General features: G+C 42.0%; 1 protein-coding gene across 5 annotated transcripts in view; it reads right to left on the bottom strand.

Moving 5' to 3' along the window:
* Positions 1-14,600, bottom strand: part of JAKMIP1 (janus kinase and microtubule interacting protein 1) — a 250,316-nt gene that overhangs the window by 73,375 nt on the left and 162,341 nt on the right. For all 5 annotated transcript variants that reach the window (XM_054031023.1, XM_054031019.1, XM_054031022.1 and 2 more), the window contains 3 exons: positions 14,375-14,521; positions 13,423-13,563; positions 11,486-11,545 (listed from right to left, as the gene is read on the bottom strand). In XM_054031023.1, the coding sequence (XP_053886998.1) occupies positions 11,486-11,545; positions 13,423-13,563; positions 14,375-14,521 (348 nt within the window). The remainder of the gene's footprint in view (positions 1-11,485; positions 11,546-13,422; positions 13,564-14,374; positions 14,522-14,600) is intronic.

The following is a 14,600-nucleotide window of genomic DNA, read 5'->3' as shown; positions in this document are numbered from 1 at the left end:
CACCAGTGTCAGCCCTCCGTAATCAACACAGCCATCCTGATAATTACTTCTATTATTGTACACCTATGTTATCACGGTCCGCTATGGATACAAATAGCCAGTCCATCTGACAGACAAAGCCACAAACTAATTTTCATCAGTACTAAACACTTTCTGGGTTTCCACATTCACATTGTTCTAAACAACATCTTTGCTTTTATTTTCAGTTCACAGTGTTTGAAATTTGAGTGCTATCAACAGATTAAGTGTCAAATGCTGTTCTGTCGATATTGACTTATTTTTTTAGCCTTCATTCTGAGACAAAATTGATTTTATCAGCATGTTTGTGTCTGACTTGTTGAGCTTGGGTCTGGAAAGCAATTTCAAATCAATCCAGTCTGCCTATGTTTATCTTAGCTTCACTTATTTTTCTAAACTGTTGAAATAAAAGTTTTGTGGGAGATCTATCTTGCTTGCTTTGCTGTTGAGCTGATTTCTATTAATCTTGCTGGACTTGACTATTTAGTTACCAATTCTAAAACATTCCAGATTACTTGTCCATGAAACCTGGGAATTGAGACAAAAGCATAGGCTGACGGCCAGTTACAGTCCTCAGATGTATGCATAAAACACTCATTAAATTAATTTACTTCAGGACAAAGTTTTGGCTTTTAGTGAATTTCACAGGCAGCTTGTCAGATCTACATTAGATCTTTGAGACTCGCGTGACTTAAGTGGTAGTTGAGCTACTATGGTTCCCATTTACAGTGAGAGTTCTACTCAAGATACAACACCACAAGGAAAAACCATGGCAAATCTAATGTGTCTTTAAAAATCAGTTTAATCTAATCGGGAATGACAGACACTAAAATACATTAACCATAATTGTACGGTGATTCCTCTGCATCACGACAGGGCAGAAAAATAAGTTTGTTTGGGTGCCCTAACTGCATTTCCAGAACTTGAGATGTTTGAATTACTTTTAGGGTTAATCCTAACTCTGAATTTCCTGAAATTATAATGCTTTTTTCTGTGATAATTACAACATCTCTGTATTACATTTTCCCAATGTACTTTCAACCTTAACTCTATCAATGTAGTTTTTTTTCCCTCTAGGAATTAAAGAGTGGAACAAAAATTATATACAAATGTAGGGCTTGACCCTGCATCCTTCACTCAAATAATGTTATACAGAACATGGAAGATACAGCCTTCTGATATTACATAGTTTCCTTCTAGTTACAACTTCATAGAATCATAGAATATCAGAGTTGGAAGGGACCTCAAGAGGTCATCTAGTCCAACCCCCTGCTCAAAGCAGGACCAATTCCCAGCTAAATCATCCCAGCCAGGGCTTTGTCAAGCCGGGCCTTAAAAACCTCCAAGGAAGGAGACTCCACCACCTCCCTAGGTAACGCATTCCAGTGTTTCACCACCCTCCTAGTGAAATAGTTTTTCCTGATATCCAACCTGGACCTCCCCCACTGCAACTTGAGACCATTGCTCCTTGTTCTGTCATCTGCCACCACTGAGAACAGCCGAGCTCCATCCTCTTTGGAACCCCCCTTCAGGTAGTTGAAGGCTGCTATCAAATCCCCCCTCATTCTTCTCTTCTGGAGACTAAACAATCCCAGTTCTCTCAGCCTCTCCTCATAAGTCATGTGCTCCAGACCCCTAATCATTTTTGTTGCCCTCCGCTGGACTCTTTCCAATTTTTCCACATCCTTCTTGTAGTGTGGGGACCAAAACTGGACACAGTATTCCAGATGAGGCCTCACCAATGTCGAATAAAGGGGAACGATCACGTTCCTCGATCTGCTGGCAATGCCCCTACTTATACAGCCCAAAATGCCGTTAGCCTTCTTGGCAACAAGAGCACACTGTTGACTCATATCCAGCTTCTCGTCCACTGTGACCCCTAGGTCCTTTTCAGCAGAACTGCTACCTAGCCATTCGGTCCCTAGTCTGTAGCAGTGCATGGGATTCTTCCGTCCTAAGTGCAGGACTCTGCACTTGTCCTTGTTGAACCTCATCAGGTTTTTTTCTGCCCAATCCTCTAATTTGTCTAGGTCCCTCTGTATCCGATCCCTACCCTCTAGTGTATCTACCACGCCTCCTAGTTTAGTGTCATCTGCAAACTTGCTGAGAGTGCAGTCCACACCATCCTCCAGATCATTAATAAAGATATTAAACAAAACCGGCCCCAGGACCGACCCTTGGGGCACTCCACTTGAAACCAGCTGCCAACTAGACATGGAGCCATTGATCACTACCCGTTGAGCCCGACGATCTAGCCAGCTTTCTATCCACCTTACAGTCCATTCATCCAGCCCATACTTCTTTAACTTGGTGGCAAGAATACTGTGGGAAACAGTATCAAAAGCTTTGCTAAAGTCAAGAAATAAGACATCCACTGCTTTCCCCTCATCCACAGAGCCAGTTATCTCATCATAGAAGGCAATTAGGTTAGTCAGGCACGACTTCCCCTTCGTGAATCCATGCTGACTGTTCCTGATCACTTTCCTGTCCTCTAAATGTTTCATAATTGATTCCTTGAGGACCTGCTCCATGATTTTTCCAGGGACTGAGGTGAGGCTGACTGGCCTGTAGTTCCCCGGATCCTCCTTCTTCCCTTTTTTAAAGATGGGCACTACATTAGCCTTTTTCCAGTCATCTGGGACCTCCCCCGATCGCCATGAGTTTTCAAAAATAATGGCTAATGGCTCTGCAATCTCACCCGCCAACTCCTTTAGCACCCTCGGATGCAGCGCATCCGGCCCCATGGACTTGTGCACGTCCAGTTTTTCTAAATAGTCCCGAACCACTTCTTTCTCCACAGAGGGTTGGTCACCTTCTCCCCATGCTGTACTGCCCAGTGCAGCAATCTGGGAGCTGACCTTGTGCGTGAAGACAGAGGCAAAAAAATCATTGAGTACATTAGCTTTTTCCACATCCTCGGTCACTAGGTTGCCTCCCTCATTCAGTAAGGGGCCCACACTTTCCTTGATTTTCTTCTTGTTGCTAACATACCTGAAGAAACCCTTCTTGTTACTCTTAACATCTCTTGCTAACTGCAACTCCAAGTGTGATTTGGCCTTCCTGATTTCACTCCTGCACGCCTGAGCAATATTTTTATACTCCTTCCTGGTCATTTGTCCAATCTTCCACTCCTTATAAGCCTCTTTTTTGCGTTTAAGATCAGCAAGGATTTCACTGTTTAGCCAAGCTGGTCGCCTGCCATATTTACTATTCTTTCTACACATCGGGATGGTTTGTTCCTGCAACCTCAATAAGGATTCTTTAAAATACAGCCAGCTCTCCTGGACCCCTTTGCCCTTCATGTTATTCTCCCAGGGGATCCTGCCCATCTGTTCCCTGAGGGAGTCAAAGTCTGCTTTTCTGAAGTCCAGGGTCCGTATTCTGCTGCTCTCCTTTCTTCCTTGTGTCAGGATCCTGAACTCGACCATCTCATGGTCACTGCCTCCCAGGTTCCCATCCACTTTTGCTTCCCCTACTAGTTCTTCCCTGTTTGTGAGCAGCAGGTCAAGAAAAGCTTTGCCCCTAGTTGGTTCCTCCAGCACTTGCACCAGGAAATTGTCCCCTACACTTTCCAAAAATTTCCTGGATTGCCTGTGCACCGCTGTATTGCTCTCCCAGCAGATATCAGGGTGATTAAATTACTTCATTACTTGAAGTCTGTCAGACAAAAGTAACCTAATCAAACACACCATAGGTGGCCCAGATTCTAAAAATTAGTCTGTGATCTAACCATAAATGATTAATTTGAAGTACATGATCTCCCACTAGCAACAGAAACGTGCAAACATTTACAAGAAAGTATTTACATTTTAAAAGCATAAATCAACATTGCAATGCCACTTGTAGCTAAGGGGGGGGGAAAAAACTTGTTTTTTATTTCTTCCATAATTCAAAGCAATAACACTATCTATATAGAAATTGCAACGCAGACATGGGAAAGAGGGCTCCTTCAATAGTGTCTTTCCGCTTTATATAACTTATTATTAGCATGTTCCGTTATTCCCTTATTCTTTTTGACCTCCTTACTAAAGCCAAACCACATCATGAACTGAGGGGCTAAAAACTCTGACTTCATGTCCATTACTATGCAGGAAGCTTGGAAGGAAGCTAGACTGTTTGCCAGGATTAGACTTCTGAAGTTATTGTTGACAGCATTTAAGCTTCTTCGATGAATGCTGCACGAATGAAAAATAGCCTACAGGTTACATGACAGTATGGGCACCTAGAACATTTGCAAACCTATTCTTGAGGACTTGAAGGCATCAAACCCTTAGAGCCTTTGGACATTCATGCTTTTATTTATGGGTTTTAAGTCAAACTGGTGAAATTTTTTTAAAATAAAAAGTGGACAATTTTTCAAAACCAAACATTTTCACCCAAAATACTTGCTTATTTTCACATTTTCCACTGTTTCAAATGAGAAAACAAAAAACATTGATTTTCAGTTATTAATTTCCTCCAGTTTTTCCCTTTTCTCTCCATTTTTCAGTGGTAAAATGGAAAAAGAAACAAAGAGAGGGAAGGGGGCAGGGGGAAGGAGACAAAGCAGGAAAAACAAAAAACATTTATATTTTTGCTTTTTCCCCCACCTCAAAAAAAATCAGAAAATTTAACAATTTACCAAAAAGCACACTTACCACTTTTTGACCAGCTCTACCGTGAGCTGAACAAGCATCTTTTCTCTCTTCCTTGGGTTATCCTTTGTCATGAGATCTGCCTCCTTCCACACATCTGTTCCCTCAATCCCCAGAATTCCTTCCCACACAGGAAGTACCAAAAAAGTCAGCATCTCCTCCTCTAAAATCAAGTAGAGAATTTCCTGCTCCCTCAACCTAGTTCCCAGGAGCGGGGCGCACTTCACCCTTTTGTTTAGCTGGCTTTTCTTTGCGTCTGTATCTAGTGCAGCATGCCACACATCTCCTAGTGTCCCTTGGCCTGCAAACAGGCAGAACCAGTCAGAATTGATCATGGAAGATCAGACTTGGCCCATTCCCTCACCAGCTACAAACCCTCCCTTCCCTTCTCCTGCCACATTATCGCATGTGAATATGTTGAATTTATGGGGAAACCTTCAAAATCGGCAGCTGGGAAAGGTCTGGTCAAGCATGCCCCATTAGCAGCTAATTTAAATAGTAATGTAAAAACATCTCCTAGGAAGTGAATGAAATTTAAGAAACTACATAAATGATCATCATCATGTTCGCATTACACCTCAGGCATTTAGGGCAGCGACGAAGCTCCCCCACTCCTGTTTCTGGCAAGTCTTTCAATGATACCCCAGCTGTGCCCCAGGTTTTTTAGCTCGGCTTCCACAGCTCTTAACCATGTTGTTTTCGGGTGGCCTCATTTTTGCTTGCCTTCAGATGTCCATCTTATTGCTACTCTGGTGATGGAATCAGTTTCCATCCAAAGCATATGGCCAATCCATCTCCAGCGCTTCCTGGCAATGATGGTGCTCATATCCTCTTGGCTGCACTGTGACAATGGATCTTGGTTTGAGATAGTTCTGGATCAAATGATACAGAGGATTTTTCTGAGGCAGGCTGTATGGAATGAAGACATTTTGGACACATCATACTTCCTTATTCCCCAGCATTCTGCGCTATAAAGTAATGTTGAAAGTATGCAGCTCTGATAAATCTTGAGTTTGGTTTTGGCATTATATATTGATGATTTCCAGACTGTAATTTCAGCTCCTGAAGGTGTTCCTGGCTTTATTGATTTTGTTCCGCATGTCCTGGCTGATGGTGCTGCCCAAGTATGTGAATGTTTCTACATTGGTGAGAACATAATCCTCTATCTTGTGATAGACCCAGGCCAGTTGGGTACAGCAGAATAGCAGAAGGCAGATATACTGGCCACTGGATTAACAGTTTTCTGTTCCCTGACTGACCAGAGCAGGGGCTGCTCCAGGCTAATGAGAACACCTGACTCCAATTAACCTGCAAAGTGTCAGGTGAGGCCATTAAGCTAATGTGACCACCTGACTCTAATTAAGGCCCGCTGATACTATAAAAAGGGCTCACTCCCGTCAGGCAGAGAAGAGCCAGGGAGACCGAGAGAGGAAGTGTGGCTGAAGAGCTGGTTAATGAAGACACCCTCAAGTTATTGATAAGGAAGCCCTAAGGTAAGGGTGAAGAAGGGAAAAGCAGGTGAGCTGTGGGGAAGTGGCCCAAGGAAATGAAGCAACTCTGGCAGTGAAAGGTTGGCTGCCAACAGCTGCTACCATTAGGGTTCCTGGGCCGGAACCCGGAGTAGAGGGCAGGCCCGGGTTCCCCCCAACCCACCACTATAGGAACACCTCCTGGGAGAGGAAGTCAGGCCCCTGTCAGGACAGGAGGCTAAACTGTTCTAAAACAAGCCCCTTGGGACAACAGAGACTGTGGGAGTTCTCTCACCAACCTCCTTGCTGGCCTATGATGAAAAGGGCTCAGTAGACTGTAACCCTGGCCCTAGAAAGAGAAGGGCTACGTGGAGGGTCACAGTGAGCCACTGAGGCTAGCATATACCGCCTAGAAGCACAGGACCCACAGGGGCAAGGTCAGAGCTCTGCCACAATCTGTACTGGTGATGGTGAGGCAATATTAAAGGTCATGATCTAAGTCTTATTGTGGTTGATTTTCAGTAAAATTTGCTGGCTGAATGCATTGAGTCAAGTTGCTTTTTCTTGTATAGGGTGTTGGGTATGTGATAGGACAGCAAGATCATCTGCAAAGTCTCATCTTCAAGGGATGAGAAGGGTGTCTATTTAATGCCTCTTGTCATGTCTTCTGTTGTACTCTGCATTACCCAGTCGATGGCAATGCTGAAAAGGATTGCAGACATGACACACCCTGATGTACTCCTGTTTTGACTTCAAAACTGAGCTCACTGTGATCAACACTGCATGTAAAGTTGAAATAGAAGCTTTTGGTGATGTTGATTATACAGAGAGGGATTTCATATGCCTGCAGAATGTGCCATAGGCTGGTTCTGTGAATGCTATCAAAAGCCTTCTCAAAAGTCTATGAAGTTTATGTAGAGTTGCCGTTGCCATTCTAAGCATCGTTCTATTATGTTTCGTAGAGTGAAGATCTGGGCTGTGCATCCACGCCTTTTCCGAAAATCAGCTTGCTCTTTACTGAGAATGCGATCAACTGCCTCTGATATATGCTGGACTATGATCTTACACAATACTTTGCTTGGCACAGATAAAAGTGTGATACTACACCAATTATTACAATTACTGAGAGTTCCTTTCTTTGGTATCTTCACTACAACCCCATTGGTCCACTCATCTGACACTTTTTCCCTTTCCCAGATTGATGTAAATAGAGGTGCCGGGACCGATGCTGCTAACTCAGGATTTACCTTGGATAATTCTGCATTCAAGTTATCCTTGCCAGAAAATTTCCCATTTTGTAAGGATTTGATGGCTTGAATGATCTCTTCCTTAGCTGGGGTGTCTGTGTTGATATCAAGATCTTCTTCTGCCTCCTGGATGTTTGCTTCCTCTTTAGGTGGCTCTCTGTTCAGCAATTCTTTGAAATGCTCTGTCCAGCGCATTTATTGTTCTTTTTCTGTTGTTAGTAGGTGGCCTTATTTTCCCTGATGAGAGTGTTTGTTGGTGTCTGCCATTTACCACTGATAAGCCGCGTCATTTTGTAGTTGGCTCCTTGTTCACCATAAGCAGCTGCATCCCTGTTTGTGTTGCCAGATTATCAATATAATGTTGTTTGTCCATTCTCACAAGGTGTTTGACCGCCTGGTGTGCCTTGCTATACTGCTCATGGTATTTGTCCTTTAGCTTCTGGGATTTTGTATCAAACTTTTTTCTTCGGGGCTCGTCTGGTTTCTATGGCGTTCCATGTGCTGGGTGTAATCCACTCCTTCCTTCTCTTCTGCCCGTAGCCTAGACAGGCTTCACTGCTCTGTTTATAAATTGCTGTTACTTTGTCCCACTTCTTGTTGATCTCCTCATCTGCATTCCCCTCTGCTTCATCAAGGTCTGCAAGTGCCTGAAACCTGTTCTTTAACTGCAGAATGAAGGCTTTCTGTATTTCAGGGGACTTTAGCTTGTCACTGTCATAACGTCTATGTCCCTTGTTTGGTGGACTCACACGTCTCAGTTTTAGCTTGATGGAGGCTGTCACCAGGTGGTGGTCACTGCCAACATCTGCTCCCCTTCTCACTTTCACATCTGTCAGTAAGCATCGCCATTTGCTGTTGATAATCATATGGTCAAACTGGTTCTTATCTCTGCAATTTGGAGAACACCATGTCAGCTTATGAATTTCACGATGCTGAAATAGGGTTCACCGATGACTAGGTCATTCATATTGCAGAAATCAACAAGTCTCTCTCTGTTTTCATTCATGGTGCCACACCCATGTCTTCCCATTACTCTGTCATTGTTTATGTTATCCTTACGAACCTTGGCATTCAGGTCTCCCATGATGATAGTTAGGTTGTGGCATGATACTCTCTCTAACTCTGCCTGTAATGTAAGGTGGAATTTGTCCTTTACTTCTTCATCACTGCCATTTGTCAGAGCATAGCACTGAATCAGGGTGACATTGTGTTTCCCTTTCAGTCTGGCTCTCATAAGTCTCCTGATGATGGTCTTCCATTCAAGCAGGGAATGCTCCACTCCCTTCTTCAAAAGGATGGCAACACTCTCATGGTGTTGTCCATCATCCCGTCCAGAATACAGCGAAGTTTTTCCCAAGGCTGTTGTTAAGCTTTTTGTCCTGTCCAGCTGCTCTCGCTGACACCCAGGATGTGTAAGCTATAGTGTCTCATCTCTGCTGTGATCTGAGCTAGCTTCCCTGTTTGGTATATGTCTGTACATTCCAAAAAACAAATTTGGTTTTTGTCTTGGTGTTGAGCGACTTCAGTCTTCATACCAGTGGCTTCATACAGGTTATTGATTCCTGAAGGTCATCACACACAGTAATGGTCAATTTCTCCATCACTGTTTCCATAACAAATTTTGTTTTTTTACGGGACAGGGTTGTTAGCCCTGTGCCTAACCCCTAACCCGGAGGACCAGGGTGTCTGTTTTGTCTGGCCCCTCCCCCACAGACCAATCCAGCATGGTTGAACCTATCATGAGCAAAAAGACTGCACAGACACAGACTATGGGGATCGTTAGAGCAGACAAGCTGTCCCACCACCACAAGGCATGGACACCAGAGGACATAAAACTACATAAAATTTATTCATAATCACTCAATGTCCAGTGAAACTGTCCAAAATAAAATGAAAAATCTCACTGTAATCTCTGCAAAAGTCAAACAACAACTGTGCTATGACAGGGTAAGAACAAAAGTACAACAGAGTTTTTGTTGGAATAATGAGGGCTAAGCCACACCAAACCTCATTTGCTTTCTGAGTCAAATTGTTCCAGATCTGATTTTGACTAGCCAGAGTAAACAGATGGCAGCACCCACAATATGTTATGCACATTCCAGATAGAGTAACAGGCATTAGAGAAGGCGCAAGGAAAGGGTGCCATGTATAAGAAAAGCGAGTCAAGGTGGTTTTACTATGTTTTGGTAATACATGATTATATTAACACAGGATTTTTCCAATAATTAAAGTATTGTAGAAGCTGGCAAACCATCTGTTTCCTTCATTACTGATACTCCTAGTGTCACATAATATAGCTATCACCATCTCATTAAAAGAAAATGAAAGTAGTAAATTACTTTTAATAAAAACAAGTATTTTATAATCCCAAAGACTACAGTTTAAAACTGTGTTAGGGCTCTTCATTGTACAATGTTATAGTATTTTAATATCAAACATATGATCAGATACAAAAATATTAATTTTATTTTTTAAAGGGCCCCACTTTTATCTCTGCCACAGATGAACATCCAAGTATGTTATGCTGAGCATGAATGATACAGAACTGCTATAACCTCACCCTATATCAGACTTTGGCAAGGCTTATGGATTTCTTTGAAACTATTCTCTCTGTATAATACAAATGCAATATTATGAACACTGTTTAAAAATATTTCTGTTGAGCTACAGAACCAAAAATATATCTGAAGTCATTCTTTCAGAACCTATACACTATAAAACAAAGTAATAAAAAGTGCCACCATGAGGACATAATGAGTATGCCATCAAGAACACACTATAAATAAGGCTAAGATTTTGTCATGGGTTTTTTTAGTAAAAGCCACAGACAGGTCACGGGCAAGAATGAAAAATTCACACAAGCCTGTGACCTTTTACTAAAAATATCCATGACAAAATGGGGAGCCTGGACATCTACCAATGGGCTGGGAGCTCCAGGCGCCCCCACCACCCGTGGGGGCTCAGAGCTCCAGGGTCCCCCTTGCCGCATGCGGCTGCCAGGAGCTGTGGGGGGCTGCCACTGCCTGGGGTGGTGGGGGTACACCCAGCACCCTGCCTCCGCGGGTCTTTGGAAATCACGATTCTGTGACTTCCACGACTAAATCACAGCCTTAACTACAAAGCAAGTGTTATTTCAATGTACAGCAGAACCACACTAATTCTCACTTCTACTAACCCACAAATGTGCAGTATGTACACACACATACACACACTTGTTAGCAACTAGCTTTTCAGGCAAAAATCTGTCTGGGGATTGATCCTGCTTTGAGCAGGGGGTTGGACTAGATGACCTCCTGAGGTCCCTTCCAACCCTGATATTCTATGAAAGATTTTATAGTATATTTCATTACTTAAAAAATATATTACTACAATAAAACTACCATTGACTTTGAAAGTATACACTAAAACAAAATCTACCATTGTCTAAATAAATGAATACCACATGTTTTGTTGTTTCAATTTTGCATTCCAGTTCAAATTAGTTATGCTCCATTTTACTACCTATACATCAAATACTGTTCAAGTTAAATTTCTAAAAACATATAGGCCTACATTTTCAAATGTGACTAGTAATTTGGGGCATCCAACTTGTGACACCTTAAAAGGGCCTGATTTTTAGGAAGTGCTAAGCACCATCCCCCAGAAAAATCAGATCCCTTTTAAAGTTGCCTCAAGTCATGTTTGAAAATTCAGGCCATTGTGACTACAAACTATTTAGATTTTCTTTTAAGGGGTATCATCTGTGTGTGTCACAGAAAACTTTGGCTAGGAACATTCACTTAAGGAGTGTTAATTATTACTAGTTAGAAATAATGGGTAAAATCCTGGCCTCATTCAAGTCAACGGGAGTTTTGCCATTGACTTCATTGGAGCCCATATTTCGCCCAAAAAGTTTGTATGACATTCACAAGATACAGAAGAGCTGGTACACCAGACTCCAGGAGCGCCGCCAGCTTTTTTGCTGCCCTAGGTCGCGGAAGGTCCCGCCCCCGAAATGCCACCCCCAACCAGGGCGGCTGAAGATCCGGCCGCCGCAGTCGCCGCCCCCCAAATGTTAGCGCCCTAGGCGACTGCCTAGGTCGCCTAATGGGTTGCGCCGGCCCTGCCAGACTCTCACCTTTGGAGGTTTCAGACTTTTCCTTTTCGGTTTTTTTGGGCGTAACAACCGTTCTCGTTCCTAGAGTAAAAAAGATTTTACTTCTTTAACATGTATTTAGATTACACATGACAAAAGGAAACATCATTAAATGTTTTCTTAAAGCATGAGGCAAAGTTACAAACAACATAAAGACTTCTTGTAATATTTAAACAGGAAAATTCCCTTGAATGTTTTTCCTTTGAAGCCCAGCAACGTATAATTTATCTTGAAATTGGCAGGTAAAAGTTTTGTAAAATACTGGGCACAGGTTTCTGACAGTTCTTTTTGCTCTGAAGATTATGGAAATATAGTAACACCCACCAGGAGGCAAGAATGTGCCCCACTCTTCTCAGGCTGAAGATCAATAGCAAAGGCTAGCTCAACTCTATTAAACCTAAATCAGTCTGTCACATACATTCTGACACAGAACCACATATGAAGATATTTTTTGATTGCTGCCTTTTTTTTTAAATAAAAAAGGAACACACAATGTAGGTTACTCAGCCTCCTAAGGGCAGAAGTGCTTAGACGGTAGGGCACTGACTATTCACACTTACAGGACTCAGTTCTGCATACAAATTAGGAAGCTCAAGCACAAGTTTGTTGGCTTCTGATCCCAGTTCCCTTGTGCCTTTCTTTTAGCATCAGCTTCGAAGAAGATTGTAACAAATCTATGTTGTAACATAAGAAGGTCACAAATATACCTAGGACTTTTAGATCTTGTGATCATTCAGCCAAAGAATACTGACTTGACCTTCAGAGGGGGTAGCAGGAGAAGGTAACAGAGGCAGAAAGAGACAAGAAGAGGGAGGAAGGAAAAGATAACAGGTAGGTCCTCCCTCCTAACTTTTTTTTTGAATCCTCTTTTACTCTGCTAACCCCCCCGCTTTACCCTAATTCTATTATCCTTTCCAGCTTTACTCTCATCTAACAATTTCTGTGTCCTTCCCTGTGATTCTTCTAGTTTTAAAAGGATTATAGCGATTTTAGGTTTCTAACTCTAATTGCTGCTAAAGCAGCTGTCTCTCATCTGCCGATATTGAACTACATCCTGCTGGAATACTCAAGTGAGGGCTTCTTCTTAGTAATTCAATCCAGAAAGTGGAAGAATAGTAAACTACCAATGGTACAATGCTTGTTTTGAAATGGTGAAGTAATCCATCTCTGCCAGCACACTGCTCCAGAGGAGAAAATTTGGGAATGTACACAGCAATTCAAACTAATGATGGGAACTTAAATAGCACCTTTAATTCAGATGGTTCTTCAAAGTATTTTAGAACTTTTATGGGAACCCCTTCATCTTCACCTAAATGCAACAGCTCCTGGGGTGAAATGCAGCAGGTATTTCATGTTGCACAGCAACACAACACTTTAGAGTTGGAAGTGAAAAATACATCTGGGGGAGTTTTAGGTGCAGTCACCTGCATCGGAATCTGGCCAAGACACAGATGTTACAGCCCCCTGTCCTGCAAACAGTACTGTAAGCACTTTGACCATGAGTGTCAAGATCTCAGTTTCATGTCTTACTTCCCCAGTACCACTAATGATCACTAATGATGCAATCAAGAATCTTCAACATCATTTTCTACAGTACCTTAGAAATCAACTTTTCAGGTACTCCCCAGGCAAGCCTGAGTTATGAGATCACAACTTGGTATGGCTGAAATAAGACCATAAATGCTCTACAGAAACTCATAAATTTACTACAAAGGGAATAACCGAAGTGCTGAAGAATTATTTTTCATGTCACTGTACACATTCAATTCACTGTGTACAGTGAATGTACACATGTCACTGTACACATGAAACGAGTACAGTTTTAACTGTACTCAATTCAAATTAACTTGAATATTGCTCTCAAATGATAGGCTGAATGTATGTTTATGCACGTGTGTATTGAACATGTTTAATATTACCACTGTGAGATCATCAATAACATGCTGCTGCTCTATGACTTGCAGTCTCAGGAATTCCATTTCTTGTTCCTCTCGTGTGCTACTGAGATCGTTCAAGGAAGTGTGTCTCTTCAAAGTTGGCTGTGTGGATAACTTTTCTTTCTGCAAAAATCAAGTTTATTATTAACACAACCAACTCTTAAATGTCTTCCTGCAGCATTAGGTAAAACCCTCACCTCTGATACACTAACGTGATGCTTCAGAAATCTGCTCCAGCACAACGTAAGGTCCTTTTTCCACCAAGCAAATATTTACACTTTAAACACATACAGAGTATATTCTACATCTCACTTGGACATCTAAAACTAGGATGGAGAAAGCACTGGTGAATATACTCTAGAGAACAATCCTGAAGAGGGTCTTTACCATCTCTAGTTTATACAGGTCAAATTCAGTTCTGACATATAAATCCATGCAAAATCCCATGGTATGCCAAGGTTACTTTTAGCCCTCTATTGTATACCCTTTTATACCCTTTACACATTGAAGCCACAATGATCCTTATTCTTAATCAATTTTGTTTAATAAATAATGACAAAGCAAATAAAAATAACAGAGTCTTTTGTGGCACCTTTAAGACTAACAGATGTATTGGAGCATAAGTTTTCATGGGTGAATACCCCCTTCGTCAGACGTATTCACCCACGAAAGCTTATGCTCCAATACACCTGTTAATCTTAAAGGTGCCACAGGACTCTCTGTTGCTTTTTACAGATCCAGACTAACACGGCTACCCCTCTGATACAAATAAAAATAAACACTCTGATTTTAGAATACTACCCACCACTAGAATATTGTATTTGACATTGACACCTTCACATGGCAAGAGCCACACATTTGTTTTCAACTCTAAGCTACTAAGAGCAGCTGCTCTTACAAAGTAACCTCTGATATGTATGAGATAGTTGCTTACCATTTCTGCATTTTCCCTTGTGAGATTTTTAATTTTTTCTTCCATCCTCTGGATACACTGCAACATGTCCTCATTCTTTTTGGTCATCCTCTTGTTTTTCTCTACAAGGGGCTTCAGCTGACCTTCGGTCTCCCGAGAACGTTTCAGCTGCAAAGGGGGAGGAACCCCAAAATGTCAGTTAATCATAATCTGGGCTACAATGACCTGAAAGGAGGAGAAACACTTG

This window comes from Malaclemys terrapin, chromosome 5 (assembly GCF_027887155.1).
Source record: "Malaclemys terrapin pileata isolate rMalTer1 chromosome 5, rMalTer1.hap1, whole genome shotgun sequence".
Classification (NCBI taxonomy): Eukaryota; Metazoa; Chordata; order Testudines; family Emydidae; genus Malaclemys; species Malaclemys terrapin.
Note: the sequence above shows the minus strand (reverse complement) of the source record. Positions and strands in the feature narration are given on the sequence as shown.